Source organism: Siniperca chuatsi, linkage group LG23, assembly GCF_020085105.1.
Source record: "Siniperca chuatsi isolate FFG_IHB_CAS linkage group LG23, ASM2008510v1, whole genome shotgun sequence".
NCBI classification, from domain to species: Eukaryota; Metazoa; Chordata; class Actinopteri; order Centrarchiformes; family Sinipercidae; genus Siniperca; species Siniperca chuatsi.
In genome coordinates this window covers 16770216-16786648 of record NC_058064.1, presented here as the reverse complement: position 1 = coordinate 16786648, position 16433 = coordinate 16770216, and the positions used below count along the sequence as shown (strand labels likewise).

Below are 16433 nucleotides of genomic sequence, written 5' to 3'. Positions count from 1 at the left end.
TGTTTGGCTACTTGGTGGATGTGCAAAAAACTGTAAACACAACATAGCCATATCAACATTATACGTTGATAATATGTCAAACGTGTAAGCTAACAGTTGCTTTTCTCCACATTAATTCTCAGTTGGTTTGTCACTTTGAGCAACACCTGTTACAGTGCACGTTGTCATTTGATCGATTATTAATAAAAACAGTGATTAGCGCAGCTTTAATTCAAATTTTCTTTGGTCCAAACCAAAGCAGTTTATTTAAGTGCATTTATTGTTTACATTTGCCCTGATCAGAGCACATCTGGACCAGGGTTTGGTGGTCTTGTAATTTTGAATACAGTAAAAAATCAGCACATGGAATGGAGAAATGCCTTCTGTTTTAGAACAAATTGTCTTAATATTCATACAGTAATATAAATCATTACATAAACTCAAAACATCTAAGAAGCATAGTAAAACCCATTGCAGATATTGCACAAATTAGTGTTAAGCTTTAGTGTAAATCGATTTTGTGTAAAGCATTTTTCAGCTTGTGGAATGATTCAATGAAAAAGTCAGGGCGCATATCTATGAAATCTCATCTTAACATGCAAACATATTCACAATCACACTGCAGTTTGTCAGGAAACACAACAGGAGGCAGTTGCTAGTGTATGTATACTGGTGTGTGTGTGTTGAGTGGGGGGATGATTTGCAGGCCTAATGTCACAGGAAGCACCGGCAGCCATATTGGTAATTTTTCATGCCCTGCCTCATGTCACTAAGAGGCCCAACCTGACCGCTGGTGGCGTCTTCAATTCACTTATGAGACAGACAGAGAGAGAAATGCAGCTCCAACTGTAACGAACAAAGCCATATAATGCAAACCTGAAAATTAAACAGTCTTTTGTGTGCAATTAACGTGAATATTACATTAATTTTCAATGCACAAAATCAGAAGTGTTTGCAAACAGTACAACAATTTGGGTAATGGCAATATTTTTAGTTGTAGTGGAATCGTACTGTTAAGAAAATGAAACACTCAACACAAAATCTGCAAGTGGTGCGTTTTATAAATATCGACAAGGAATTTTGTCGCCTTCTACTGGTTGGGGAGCTATGCAGCAGCGTCTCTTCCTGCAAAAATTACTAAATATGATGTATTTCTTTTATTATAAATCATTGAACATGAGTATTTAAATGCTATTGTGATGTGCATTTCCTGAGCAAATTGCTGACTGAAATTAATTTCATATGTATTTTTGTTAATTTCGATAAACCACTCCATAATAAGCGCTATTCCAAGCACGTGTTTGTGCGGATTCTAAATTTGCGCATAAAAAACACCTGAGTGGAAATCCCCAAAATTCTGAATAAGTTGAAATATCGCAAAAAAGTTTTTATGCCTGGCTGAGGTGTTAAAGTTTGTGTATTGATAAAAGCAAAATGCGACAAAGTGCAACAGAAACACAGCGAATAGTGAATAGTGAAAAATCATAACGTAGATGAAAACATCAGATATGTGTGGAGCGATGAGGAGACTAACATTCCTCAAATTAATACAGGAAACAAACATAAATGCTACATTTCCATCATGTTTTCTACATAGTTTTTGTTCATTTAAAGTTTGACTGGGCTCTTTATCTTTAATTCCGTCTTCTTGTTGTGCCCTCTTCTTCTACAATGGTTTAATGGAAATATTTGCATAACAGCAGTGGATGGAAAATGCATTTATTCACTACATTTGGATGGAAACTTGGCAACGGTAAACTTGTCATTAATATTTCCTGTTCACTGTAGTTTTTTTCTACTTGACTGTTTTTATCTGTGTGATTAATAATTAGGTCTTCCTCATAAATAAGCACTTTAAGCTGCATAAAAGCCACTCTACTCATTGCACACTCCATCAAGCTCCTTCAAATGCCGTCATCCATTCCGATAAAAACACACCTGCCCTCACTTAACCTTTGTCCCTAAGCAATGACACACGTATCAGCTTTCTTTGCTTTCGGGGTTGGGGAGGAAGGTGGAGAAGATTGTGTGAAATGGGTAACTGTTCTGCTGGGTTGGTATTGGTAAGAGGGGCTGGGGCTGTAAGACAGTGTGCTGGGTTGGGGAGCTGGTCTCGGTGCCGGTACTGTGGGTTGATAAACTGATACGCTGGGTTGGGGAGCTGGTCTCGGGGCCGGTACTGTGGGTTGATAAACTGATACTCTGGGTTTGGGAGCTGGCCTCGGTGCCGGTGGTACAGCACCATATAAATCAACGAGCGGGTGCGTGGTCTTGTACTGCAGCAGGTACTCGGGATAGATCTGGTGCTTCTCAAACACAACAAAGATGGAAGGGTTTATAACGTCATCTACACAGCTGTCAAAGAAGTTTATGTCCCCGCCGTCCTTGGAAGGAGGTCGGCGGTAGTCGGAGGACCCTCTGGTGTAGTCTCCCACCAGCAGTCGTGAGACGAACATGGATTTGACGTCAGAGTCACTGGTGTAGCTGTGGGAGTATTTGGCATCCCGGGCAAAGTAACTACCTGGGTTTGGACACAAAGAAATTACAATCTGGGATTATTGTAATGTCATTATACCATGTGGAAAGACGCTAGGGGCCGCAACTAACTGCAACGATCAATCTGCAAATTATTTTCTTGAATAAACGATTATTTGTTTGGTCTATAAAATATCAGGAAATAGTGAAAAAAAACGTACCCAAAGATATTAAATTTTTTATCACATACAACAAAGAAAAGCAGCAAGTTCTCACAATAATTAACCTGAAAGTAGCAAGTAAATGTTTGGCATTTTTGCTTGATAATTGATTTAAACAATTGATCATTTATCAAAACAGTTACTGATTCATTTTCTGTCGATCAATTTATCCATGTAACAACAACAACATTTTTTGGCATTTTGAGCACCACATAGCAAACTGAAATCCATTGTCTTGGGAGGAGCTATGACCAATGTCTCTGAACCAGAGCAAATCACAAAAAAGCAACACCGAGGGAGAACTTAAACACTGTATAAGGCTAAAAAATACGTTTTTTGGGTGAAGTGTCCCTTTAAATTTGTGCGCACATTGAGCGTGATGTTACGATTGCAGGACTGGTCTGATAGACACTGTCCCATGCTCTCAGAGTAAATTTTCTTTTTAATTGTTATCAAATCAGTAATTAGCCCAAAGTGAATATTTCTTCAACTCACCTTTGCCAAAAGCAGTTCCATGAGTTCCACAGATTCTCCAGTCAAAGTTGGTGTGGCAGATGATGTCAACGTATTTAGAGTCAGTGCCATGAAAAAGCCTTTTTTCTGTCACATTACGCCCACCGTTGTTGTTCTTCATCTGATTTTTCTGCCTTTATTGAGGAAAAGGAAAATCAGAAAAACACGTCACTTATAAAGCAATATCTATCTAACCTTTATCTAACCATTAGCTAATGTTAGCCACCATTAGCTACTTGCTGTAGTGGCCAAACCCCTCGACTGAGCAACGGTGCATTTTACTGCTCATGTGCACTCAACTTTTGTAAGAGGAAGAATGTCATTTATTCTTTAAAAAGTTACATAGTCTCCCTTTAACCTTCAGACAGTGGTGGTTATCAGAGCAGATACAATGATAACCTAGCTATGAAGATATTAAAACTCACAACCGCTCAGATGATTAAGTGTGAATTCTAAGTTTCCAGACCAAACATGAAAATCACATACATACCACTGAAAGACTTCCCAAAGAGGTTTGTTCTGAATCCTCTCGAGTCTGACGATGTCAAAGCCTCTCATGGTTTTACAGAAAAGAGCTTCAATCTCCTTAAATTCATCTGAGGAGCGCAGGAGGGAGACTCGCTGGAAAACACAAGCGAAAGGAAATAACTTTTGCTAGGCAAAACATTTAAATTCTAATTTCAAATTTAGTGAAAATACTAAAGGTAGATATTTCTATTAAAAAGCAATTATTAGGTTATACTGATGGAAAATGCTTTTGGAGTGACAGTTTTGTTTAGCTAAAAGAAGTTATATGTCAGTATGCAGAAATTATGAGACAACACACATGCCCTACAGTAAATTTCTAGCAACACTAGGAGGTCATACCTTTGCGTGCATGTTTGAAGGCTGCAGGTTCTCCACAAGGAGGAGCTGCCTCAGTTTTATCACTGGTGTCACCTACAGCCAATGAGTTCTTGAAGTGCATGTTTTGCTTTTATTATAGCTGCTGGTGTCACTATAGTGTTTATTATTTTTCTTGCCCTTAGATGGAATTCATCAGCACATCTATAGGTCAAACCTGCCGCTGTACATGTTCTTTTGCCTACAGGTGGTACCGGACTGGTTTCAGGTGCTTCATATCAGTAACACTGTGTGTCGTCGTTACATTTCTCAAAGTGTTTTTCATTCCAGCAGTAATTTCTCTCCACTTCAAGATAAAGCCTGCATTATTTTAAAATTTTGGTTATTGTCACAAAAAACAAACAAACAAAAAAAAAAAACAAAGAACAAAAGACCAAAACCAATTGAGTTAGTCTCTCAATACTTTCTGACTTGGCTACCCTGTCTGTGGCACTCAGCCCCAAGCCCATTGGTTACTACTCAAGATGTAAATCTTTAAAAATTTGCCACAAATATATAGTTTTATCTTTAAAAAAGGCTAAATAATTTCCTAAAACAGCTGGGCACTGTGGTTTTTGTCAAATGTTACTCAAACAGGAGCGAATAGTGGATTGGTTGGGGACTATTTTCAGCAGAGGATTAATACACATTTGGAGTATTTACAGCAGCAGGACAGTGTATGTAGGATTGAGTCCAAATAAACTACAGTGCCCATGTTCATGGTAATGAAGAGACGTGTGGCTCATTGATGTTTTCAATAGTTTTAACAAAGGAGCTCTATGGCTCATTGAAATAAGCTATGTCACATTTTGACTACACACTACTCTTTTCATAGGATTTGTTCACAATAAGAAAAATATAGATTATCGCCAGCCTTATCTTTTAATGTCATTTTGGTACCACTTGCTTGAATAAATCCATCAATATATTATCGTTTTTTAGCTGTTCCCCCATTGTGTACTTATAGTAATGAGTTGAGTTTATAGTGTATTCATGGTGGGAAAATGAAAAAAACATGAAGTTAAGACAAATGATTTGATTTTAAAGTGTGGTGTTTATAGACACAATCTTGCCACAATACATTGCACAACTAAAATGAAGGAGCTATCTTAAGCTGATAAAATAACATAAAAAAGTCAGATGTAAGTAATAAAATCTGTTACACATTTAATGGCCTTTGGTTAAGACACTGGCTGTGGTTTTCCAGAGTCATACTTTTATTTCATGTTAGTACAGGACAGAACATTAACTGCCAAAACAGCACAGTGTCAACATTAATTTGGGCTGTATACATTATAACAATATACAGGAGCCAGGACAACTGTAGATTAAAATCTCTGCATGTCTTATTATGTTAATGTTGGAAACTTCAGATTTCCAGGTTGCTGCCAAGCAACACCAACACTGCATTGATTTTTCCCCCCTTTTATCAGAAAATCACACCCAGGAGACAACAGGCAAACAATAAGCAAATATGGACATGATGTAAATTTTAACGTGCATTTGGCTACTTGGTAACTAGCAGTTACCGATGTACTTGTTTTTCTAAAATATTCAATAGCATGTACATTCACATAACTCCTAAGCCTGGGATGAATGTTAGCCTAAACAGTAGGGATTTGTACATTCCGTTTCTCATGCAGTTTGAAGGTGTGGTGTATTTACAATACCCTGAATCCTGTTTGAGGAATCTGTGTCTTGTCCCAGTGGTCTGGTATAGTGGTAAAATTTGGTTGACCAAGAGGCCTTCTGTGGTCAGAAAGCAAATTAGGATTAGTTTTATTGTGAGGTAGTTTGACTTAAATGGGGTTTTTTTTTTTTTAAAAAGGTAGAAAACATAAGTGTGAACAACATAGTATATTTGCGATGTCATACCTCACTCTCCTTGTTTGGACATCAGCTGCGGAGACAAACAGGGGCCGTCTTTTCACAATCCTCTTAGTTCCATAGTGCTTGTTTGTTTGTATCATGTCTGAGGAAATAAAACATGATTATAATACAGCTTGAATATTTTAAACTGCACAAAACTGTAAACACAGAGATCAATTGCATAATCTTTTTTTACCCTGGAAACTGAGTGAATATGACTGTGAACCGGCGGTGAACTCCACAACATCTTTATCATTGTCCAGAAACTTCTGCTCCAGTTTAGCGCTGTCCATGTCTGCTGGTCTGTGTCCACCAGTCTGCCACACAAGACAGATAAGTCTGTTTTAACCTCAAAACATATCTGAAACGGTAGATGACCAATCAGGAGCTAGGTGGTATGGTATGAAAAACATTATTGCCTACAAAAACTGTAAATATACAAACATGAATTTCAGTCAAATTATTGTCTGCTGCAAGTTCAGCTGGCTTCAGTGCAATGGCTAAGGAAACATAAGGGTTTTAAAGAGTGGTGTCATCTAACTCTCAGCAAGAAAGCAAATAAGCATATTTTCCTCCTTTAATTCCTTCATTGTTGCTTAATACTGTATTTCCTATTGTCAAACTACATTTTTTGTTTTTACTAAACTTATATTGAGCTCACATTTGTTGCAACCTTGTGGTAATGGATAATGCTTGATATGAAATTTATATTTTTGTATGATTCTCAAGTATGGTGACATTTAGTGTCGTCTGTGAAATTTTGGAAAAATCCCAAATTGAAAATGTTCTGTTGTGTTCAAGAAAAATGAAGATGATGAAGTAGATCTACTGTAGCACAGTTCAGACAGTTAAGGGCTAACATTTAATTCTTCCTCGATGTATTTATTAATCACCCTTTTAATCACCCCTTATTTTAGACCCTAAATATCTAATGTCTCAGAGCATAACATAATTTAGAACACTGAATTAAAGTTTAAAATAAATTTTAATACCATACAGTTTTGGGCAAATGCACCAAATGTGCCTTAAAAGTTCAGTACTTGAATTCATTTGACTGAAATGTGAGACACAATGTGAATATGATGAATCTAATCTGTTCCATGATTAGATTTTCATCAGATCTTGGATTTTTACCAAGACAGTCTTATATTCATACTTTTTATGCTGTGTTCACATGTTGCTCTGAAAGTCTGAAATCTGAAACTTCATGTAATGTTCCTTTTGGAAGTGTAAACCTGGAGGATAAACTGTTAAGAGGGACTCAGCTTTGAAAGTTGGATTATTGAAGCTCCACCAAATGCCTTTAAAAAACTTTATTTCTTTATTCAACAGTCCAGTATGAGTCTGACAAATTCAAATTTATGCAATCTGACTACAATCTCTGCTGCTGCTAATCTCTTTCCTCAGAGATCTCCGCCTCTTTTGATTTTTTTGTGTGGATGTAGAGCCATAAAAGATAAGATTAAAACTTGAATGATGTGCATGGGTAGCAGTTTAAGCAACAGAATACAGCAGGGAAAAAAGAAATGTCTTCCATAAACATAAAACGGATGAAACAGAATATAAAGACTTGCAGGATTATGTAAACACATGTAGTCGTCTGTTCAGCGCAGAATTAGTTGACCGTGAGTGGGAAGGATGAAGTGGGAAGTTCAATCCTGGTGTGAGAGACAAAATCTGACATTGCTCCTTTCCACGACAACTGTCAGAGTCCACATGGACCACAGCCAGTATAGCTCAGACAGCAACTGATAGAGTATTGCATCAGAAGGCTAATATCACATTATAAATTCCACTGCAAAGCTTTAACAGCCTCACTTCTTTCTCATCGTGTGCAAAATTTATTAGAGTGACAGTGCTGCAGTGAGTTGTTGTCACGACAGCAGCATTTAGGGTTGTGGTACGCCTCCGAAATGTCACTGAAATAGAGGTAAAGTGGCCATTTTTAGCCCAAATCAGCTCCACTAGCTTCGCTTGCCGAGGCATGTTGTCAGTGTGCATATCTTCAATGAAAACTGTGCGCTGCTGCTGCTTTTTCATGCTGCTCCTCCTCCTTATCTATTAGGGACTGTTTGAATGTTTCAACAAGGGATATTTACAAGGTTTTTATGATGTGGCCTTATTGGAGAGTCATGACTTTAAACTTTGATCAGCCTTAAAATGGTCAGATAATATTTGCCTTGATTGGCTGCAATATCACTGTTGCAGATTGGGGATACATCCCTATTTCAGAATATTTACCACATAGCATTACATAACTAAGATTACTAAGATTATTATTAAAAATAGCAAATACCTCTGAATGTAATGAATTAACTGTTTTTTGGCCACATGGGGGCAGAGAAAAAAAACTGAAAACACAACACTGAACTTTTACCACCTTAAAAGTCCATATGGAAAACGTGTCAGCAAACACAGCTTATTTACACATCCAGCAGTCAGTTAGCAACGTTAGCATTCATTTGGAGTTGTGTTTGTGTCCACCTGATGAATGTAAGTCAAATATTCACTCTACTTTTAGCTGTTTTGTTTTCCTGAGGGAAATATCTGGCTCTTTAGTCGCTAAATGCTCCACTATGTTCACTAGCTAGTAGCTAACTTTGTCTGTCTGCCGTTTGGTGCTGAGCAGGGAGCGTATAGTGGGTTTTTACAAATGATCATTAGATCCATTGTTTCTATAAAACATTGATTAGAGCAGCTTTAACAGGATACAGGAAATGCAACACAACTCAGAACATACTGGAACTGTCCTTTAATGTATGCTGAAGTGCTGATGATATTTTATGAAATTATTTAGATTTTGTGAATGGATGTGTAGTGTGTCGTGCTCTAAACCGTGTCACCCAGTGACAATTCCTGGCATTTCCTCATGTCTGCATTATCACCACTAAAACTAAATAAAAATGACTGTGACTCCAGTTACTCACAGCGTACATGTTCCACTTTCCGAACTCATCCTCCCAGTACCAAACCCACTCAGTGGTGTGGATAAAGTTTGGCTCGAGCAAAGCGTTAACGGTAGAGAGTCGTCGTACTTTGTTCGGCCCACGGGTCATCGTGTCAAAATGCACAGGTGGGCTGCTGCTACTACAGGAAGAAAAATAAGTAACTATTAATTCAATTCATACATACACCAATACATTAGTTTGCTGAAACATCAAATCAATATTGGGATTTTCCCTATCCAATGAAAAATTACCTTTCAACTCGTGTTTCTAGGTCATAAAACGACTTATTAAATTTAAAAAAAGACATTTTATTTCCTGTAATGGCCACTTAAAATATCTTTAATTGTGAATTCATGCTGGTACAGAGGAAATATAACCAGACAAATTTTTTTAACAATCCCACCCCATTCATCAAGTGAAAAATCTCTCTCTCTCCATAACTATGTCATTGATTTACACCAAATGATCCCTCTCTGCTTTATGTCCCACCCAACATACCAATATAATGTGGAAACAAAGAAGCAAGATGCTATTAATATCGATTTATTGGGCTTGATTGGATATCGGTCAGTCTTTGTTTTCTCAAGATAATATTGGAAGCTAAGGCTCTGATTTTGGTTTAGTTTCAGTCTAAAGCCTGCAGGTCAATTGGCCTCACCTTGCCTTAAAGAAGTTCGACAATTTTGAGTAATAAGTTTATTCACTTTCTTGCAGAGAGTTAGATGAGAAGATCAATACCCCTGCCATGTCTATACGGTAAATATCAAGAAGCAGCTATCAGCCTTTTTCCAGTCTCATCTGTTTGCCTGGCAACTTCACTTTGATGAGGTCACTGCACCCGGCCAAGAAATAGTCCAGCATAAAACTCCCCGAAACCCACATGTTGTTGTTACACTTTTTGCACGGATTAAAGAAAGGAGATAATGTGTTAATTAGTGAGTGTTAAGAGGTGCCCGGCCCAGTATTTGGATTTTGTTATCTGTGGACAGAGCCAAGCTAGCTGTTTCCCCCCTTTTTGCAGCTAAGCTAAGCTAACTAGATGTAGCTTCATATTTACCATACAAACATGTGAGTGGTATCAATCTTCTCATTTAACTCTGGCAAAAACGTGAATAAGCGTATTTCTCAAAATTTCTGTAAAGAGCTATTTTATCAGTCTGGGTTTATCAGTCTGATGTTTCAAAGGCAATTCCCCCTTAGCAACTGGCAGACCAAACTAGAGGTTTGGGTTTACTGTAGGTCGAAGTTTGGAAATTGGTTGTTAAAGTATACACCTCAAGATAGTTGACTTTAAGAGTAACATGCCAGGACTACAGAACTACAGTCCCATTAAATGTCAGCAGAGAGTACCTGTATGTGTTTTTAGGGTCACAGTAGTCCTTCTCAATCGTCTCATTATCAGGCAAGGCGGTCCATTGATCATCCTCTTTGATCTGCCATCTGTACGGCATCTTGTCATGAGCTTTAAAACATCGGCCTGACAACACATCGGCCATTAAACAAGATTAATGTCACTGGATCAAACTGTTGACAATCACTCTAAGGTACACAAAATATGTGTAATTATTACTGTTTTGAGGATCTACGATCTATCACTGATTACTCACCCTCATGTATACAGTGTCCTTTGATGAAGTACATGCATATCTCAGTTTTATCTAAAGGAAACAAACAAAAACTGCACTATAAACTGTTGTTTAGTTTTTTTTTACATTTAGCACAGTTCTTTCAGAAAACAGCTGGTGTGGTTTACCTCTGACAGGTCTTTGCCTTTCTCTTTTGTTCGGTCCATCATTGCTGTTTGCATTGTCGTTGACAGCACCAGAGACGTCATTAGTGGAACGGGTTCGTTGCAGCGGTTGATGGTTGCCCCTGTTGTCACCTCTCCCTCTGACAGCTGTTGAAGTTTTATTGCGATTTCGTGTTTGTTTTCTGTTCTGGCCATCGTCGCTGCTCGTATCAGTGTCGTTGGCAGCAGCGGAGACGTCACTGGTGGAAGAGTATAGTTGCTGCTGGTCACTGTTGCCTTCGTTTGGTCCCTCGTCACCATACAGATCTAAGTCATTGATGACAGTAAGGATGTCACTGGTGGAACAGGTGTGTTGCTGAAGGTTGCCCCGGTTTCCTCTGTTGCCCCTTTTTCCTCTGTTTCCCCTGTTTCCTCTGTTGCCCCTGTTTCCTCTGTTGCCCTGGTAACCACCTCTCCCTCTGTGCCACTGCCTTTGTTGTAAATTCAGACCATCGTTGCCGCTCGCATTAGCAGCGAATTCATAGGTGGAAGAGTTTGGTTGACGGTTGCCTTTGTTGTCAGAGTACCTCAAAGCCACTTTATTTGCATAAACAGACTTCATGGAGCAAATGAGGTTGTCAGGCACGCCTTTATTCTGCAGGCTTTTTAATGGCTGTAGAGAGTTAAAATCATGAGTCCTGGAGCAGCTGCAGTCGCGGTTCAGGTACCTCTCACAGATATGCAGTCTCTTGCAATCATTGGCTTCCTGACACCGGCCAAACTCCCCATCACCATTGTTGTAATCGTAACATATCTGGTATGGGGAGGATAAGACAAGGAGGAAAGGTAGTTACAATCACGCAAAGCAAAAAGCAAGGAAACAGGGTTAGAAAACAACAAACAGGAAATTGCTGTTGTGATATAAACAACATTTTATTTTTCAGTGAACAACTCCTTTAAGATGCTAAATACAGATGTTATCCAGCTAGTGTTTTGATAAAGTCAACAAAACTTCTGGTACTCTAAAGAACTCTAGGGTCTCTTGCAATCATATTTTCAGGATCTGTATACCCTTCCATACACTGAGGCAACAGTTTTTAGGTCTGATCCACTCTGTGAGCAATCCAACAATCTGATTTGAAAAACTCCTCCGGATGCATCTTCTGTACGTAGTCAAACTCACAGGAGGCAGGAGCGTGTCGTCGCTCTGCAGCAGCAGTGTGCACAGCTCCGACCTGCTCAGATTCTCCAGCTCATGCTTTTTCAGTATCCCCTCATTGTGATCAGAGTCGAGCTCATGGGAGAAGTTGCATCCTCTCCTGTCATCAACACACAGTTCCGTCATGAGTTTAATGTTAAATATATAGTTCCTGCATGATGTTTTGTAACTACAATACATTTAGATTAGCTGAAAGGACATATTACTGAATGAATATGAAAGTAATTATGCATTAATGTGGTGGTTGGAAAGTCTAACATCTACGAAGTCTGTTGTTAAATAGCACTGCTATTTTAAAAGTAAAAAATTATAGACATACATAAATCTAAGGACACAGTAACACATTAAAACAAATATGAGTTATAGCAGCAGCTACAAAGAGGTATTGGACATGTTTAAGTGATACCAAACGTATCTACAGTAACATACTGACAGGGCTAAAGGTCACCATTGCACCAGAACTGTGAAGCACAGCTAACAAGATATTTGACTTGCTTTCATTGTATGACACTTGTAGAATGGAGTTCATTTGAAATTTCAAGAGTATGAAAGGTATCTTGGATTTGGTTATTCGCCCTGTGTAAGTGTTGGATCAAGTAGGCAGAGTGTAGGCCTACTGTGTGTTACAAATGTCTTCAAGCTTTAAAGGAATAGTTTGGCGTTTTGGGAAATATAATATTGATACCACCATATGGTAAATATGTAGCCGTTAGTTTAGCTTAACATTAAGACTGAAAACTGGAGCCCACACCGGTTGCCAGGCAAAACTCCACAAAGTTATTGCACCCAGCCAAGAAATAGTCCAGCACCTAATAGGACTGAACTATATGCAAAAAAATAAATAAATCATATTGCGATTATTTTAACAGAAATTGCGATTGTGATATGACTCATGATTTTAGTGGGAATGGAAATTTTAGCATTTCATTTTCACTGAAATAAAATATAAAAATGATGATGTAATTTTTGCTGGGCTCTGTACCAAACAAGCATGTTTCCTGTTTGGAGAATATGATTTGTGGGCTGGGGCATCTCTGTATGCTTCATTTATAATGGTATGTTGGGACACATTTGACCTTTATCAAAAAAAGACTTCGATAATATTTTGATTAATTGTCGAGCTAGCTGTTTCCCCATTTCTAGTCTTTGCGCTAAGCTAAGCTAAGCTAACCCACTCCTGGCGGTAGCTTCATATTTAGCATACATGCGAGATGACAGTCTCATCAAAGTTAATAGCCTAAATGGGTTTCCTTCAAATAGATTTAGTCTAACTTTGAAGCTACCTAAAAGTCTAAGGGGCCATCAGACTTCAGCTGTCAAATGTATTAAATTAGCTTGTAAAGCTACATGATGTCCATTTTTGTTCTAGCTAGGTTTGTTTTTATGACACCTTATGGCACGTGACTGTTATGGCAAGTGTCGGTTTTCGCCAAATGTACTTGAACGCACCGCGTGTGTCAAGGCCAAGGCCTTTAAAATAATAGAAATTACATGCAAAGCATTAAATTTCACTACCGTTACAAACCCGTGACAGTGTGGTCCTTCTTTGAACGGCTTTAATCCCACATAGAAAATGATGATAATTTGACTTTCAACAATACAGGCTCCTTTTAAAAACAATTCAGATATCTCTGAAGGAGTCACAGGCCACTCCAGCAAGTTCAGGCAGACAGGCCAGTTTAAGGCTATATGACTCACCTTAGGCCTCATACTTAATAAGCAGACATACTTACCTCGACCGACTGAACTGACAGGATCCGCTGAAGAGGAACTGTTTACACAGGTGTAGCCATTTGCACGATCCCTGGCAGTCTTTGGCTCTGCACAGTCTCAGTTTGGTCCTGGCCACCACCTTCGGCTGTCCAAAAGGACAACACGAAGCAAATTTCTCCCGGTTACAAATGATCTCCGACACATTCGTTAAATCGCTAACGGGGAAATTAAACACCAAATAATCAGTGTTAACTGCTCCTTGATTGGCGCAGATGAACTTCAATATTTCCGACTCCATCGCACTCCCTTTGTTTCCTTCCACCTACAGACAAGGCAGCAGCCGGACTGGAGGCTGCCCGCTGAGCTCATAGCAGCAGCAAACTTGTTCGGTATCATTTCTGATGATTGGAAACCGAAACTTAACTATTTTTAGCCGGAGTAAATGCTGTAACGCTGCTTTTCTCCGCTTGGGGGCGTCCCGGTGTTATATGACCTGACACAGACCTGTATTCATATGGAGAACAGAGGAGACTTCCCTCTGCCTTATTGTTGAGCTCAGTGGGGAAATTTCCACCAAATATTCAGAATCTGTCCCTTTTAAACATGTTAGACATATTTACATTCACCTTCAGATCTCTATCCTGAACGGGCAACACACTGAAAATACATGACATGAAATAATATATAAATAATCATTTGAAAACTCTGCATTTTATGTTTCTGACTATCAGCAAGTTGTCACTCTTCTGTCACTTTTCTTTCAAAGTGTCTGTAATCTGATTACCGCGTTTTTGCAGTAGGTGTGTAAGATTACGTTTGCCACTTTTTAAATCCGATTACTGTAATCCCATTAATGTAATCTGTCAGTCCCACCGACTAAAAGTCTGCCTAACATGATGTGTCTCCCCTGCGGTTCCTTGACGTTTTGAGAAAACCCAGCAGTTCAATACATTTATAGTTTTATTCTCACAGCTGTCAGAACGTATACTTTTTTATTTTAGCCCATTTTCCATCTCAAAAATACAACAAATTGGATATGAACACTTTAGCATGTAAATATAGCAATGCCTATAACAATTACTTTGAAAAACAATTGCCTGCATCAGTGACTGAAATGTGTATCATTGCAAAGGCGATGAATACTTAAGCAATTGTTTTGTGTTTTAAGTTTGTCCTTAATTTAGATCAACTTCTGTAGATTTTATTCATGGTTTATTGTTAAAAAAATATCCTAATTACATCCACTGTCAATAAATAAATAAAATGAAATAACATAAAACATGCAAGTCCAATCATTCACCAGGTCTCAGGATGAAGGTTCGTCATCCCTCAGCTTCTTCACTCATCTGCATTTGCTCATTAACTTGCAGCACATTTCCCATCAGCCTCATTGCTTCCTGTCCCCCTCCTCCTCCCTGAAGAGAATATACAGTAGCCTACATGTTGGAAGGGATTTTTCCAGGATTTTTTGCCACCAGAAACTCTGAAGCTTTAAGTTTCATTGCTGTAGAAGAACAGAGCTTTCGTTCTCTTCCTGTTTGGTGCCGTAAAGAAATCCAGGTTCACTGTCAAATCTGACCTGGATGCTCACGATGGCTCAATACAAATTAATGGGGCCTCCTCCTAATCGAGTAATCTAAGCTGAACACCAAGTTATCAAGGGGGTCCCAGTTTGTGTCCACCTCTCGGGACCTTTGTCGCATGTCAGACGCTTCTATACAGGACACAAGGAGCCACTGAGTGGTTTGATGTGTAGGACAATGATGTAAATCATATGTAGTCACCAGATCTCAACTAAAACACCTGTGGGAGATTTTAGAGATTCTTTTTTTCATCCACCATCATCAAAACACCAAATGTGGGAATATCTTTTGGACGAGTGGTGAGTTTCAGAGACTTGGAGAATCCATGCCAAGGAGCACTGAAGCTGTCCTGGAGGCTCTGGTGGCCTGACACCTTCCAAAGACATTTCATGTTGTTAGGTTAGTTAATTTAGCTTTGTGCACCATCTGTGAAGGGAAACTTGTGCCAATCAAGTTGTTTATATGGAAATCACTTTGTGCAAAGGACTGATTGTGCAGCAATTAAATCTATTTAAAGCAGTATTAACAGATTCTCTGGCCACTTGGGAGCAACGGAACAAGATGAAAATACAACATTGAAATATTATCAACTAGTAAAGGTGTAAACTTTATAAGTAGTAAACAATTGGATGTGTCTATTTACACATCCAGCAGATACAGAACAACATTAACATACATTTGGAGTCACATTTCTGGCCACCTGATGAATGTAAGTCCAATATTCCCTCTCCTTTTGGCTCTCTTTCTGCTCTCCACCAACTCCTGAGGGAAATATTTGGCTCTTTAGCTGCTAAATGCTTCCACCATGTTCACCAGCTAGCTGCTAACTGTCTGCTGTTTACTCCTACATTGGTAGTGTACAGTGGGTTTAGCAGAGGACCTCACTTTGACAACCACTTAATACCTAAATGCCTTTTTTCCCCCATAAGTCTGATCAGTCCAATGTAAAAAAAAGTCCCTTTAACAAGTAATTAGTACTCTATTCAGTTTTAAGACCTTTGTGTGAAAGTGAAATATTCTGCCAACATATAGGAAAATAAGTCATTTCAAATTTCCAAGTAGGCTACAACTGAAACTGATGTACTGATTTCTAGAATCACCATGACAACAAATATTTTATAGCACTGAATATATTCCCTTTTGTCTTCTATGCAATACAACATGTACTATTCAGTTCCTTTGTCATGTAGTATTCCTTTAGTAGCCTAAGCCTTTTGTATCCTATCTCTTGAGTGGAAGTCAATGACTTTGAAGTAACCTTTTCATAGCCTACTTTGTGGTATTTGGTCTGTAAATAATAAG

At 38.6% G+C, this 16433-nt stretch overlaps 1 protein-coding gene across 1 annotated transcript; it reads right to left on the bottom strand.

Moving 5' to 3' along the window:
• Positions 1-205: 205 nt before the first annotated feature.
• si:ch73-252i11.1 (uncharacterized protein LOC553517 homolog) lies at positions 206-13941 on the bottom strand. Its single transcript, XM_044186183.1, has 12 exons — positions 13569-13941; positions 11800-11935; positions 10641-11430; positions 10495-10545; positions 10238-10364; positions 8867-9026; positions 6136-6256; positions 5946-6042; positions 5741-5819; positions 3679-3809; positions 3171-3322; positions 206-2500 (listed from the first exon to the last, which is right to left on the bottom strand). The coding sequence occupies exons 1-12, from the start codon at positions 13844-13846 to the stop codon at positions 1941-1943; spliced, it is 2682 nt and encodes an 893-aa protein (XP_044042118.1). The 5' UTR covers positions 13847-13941; the 3' UTR covers positions 206-1940.
• Between the last annotated feature and the right edge of the window lie 2492 nt (positions 13942-16433).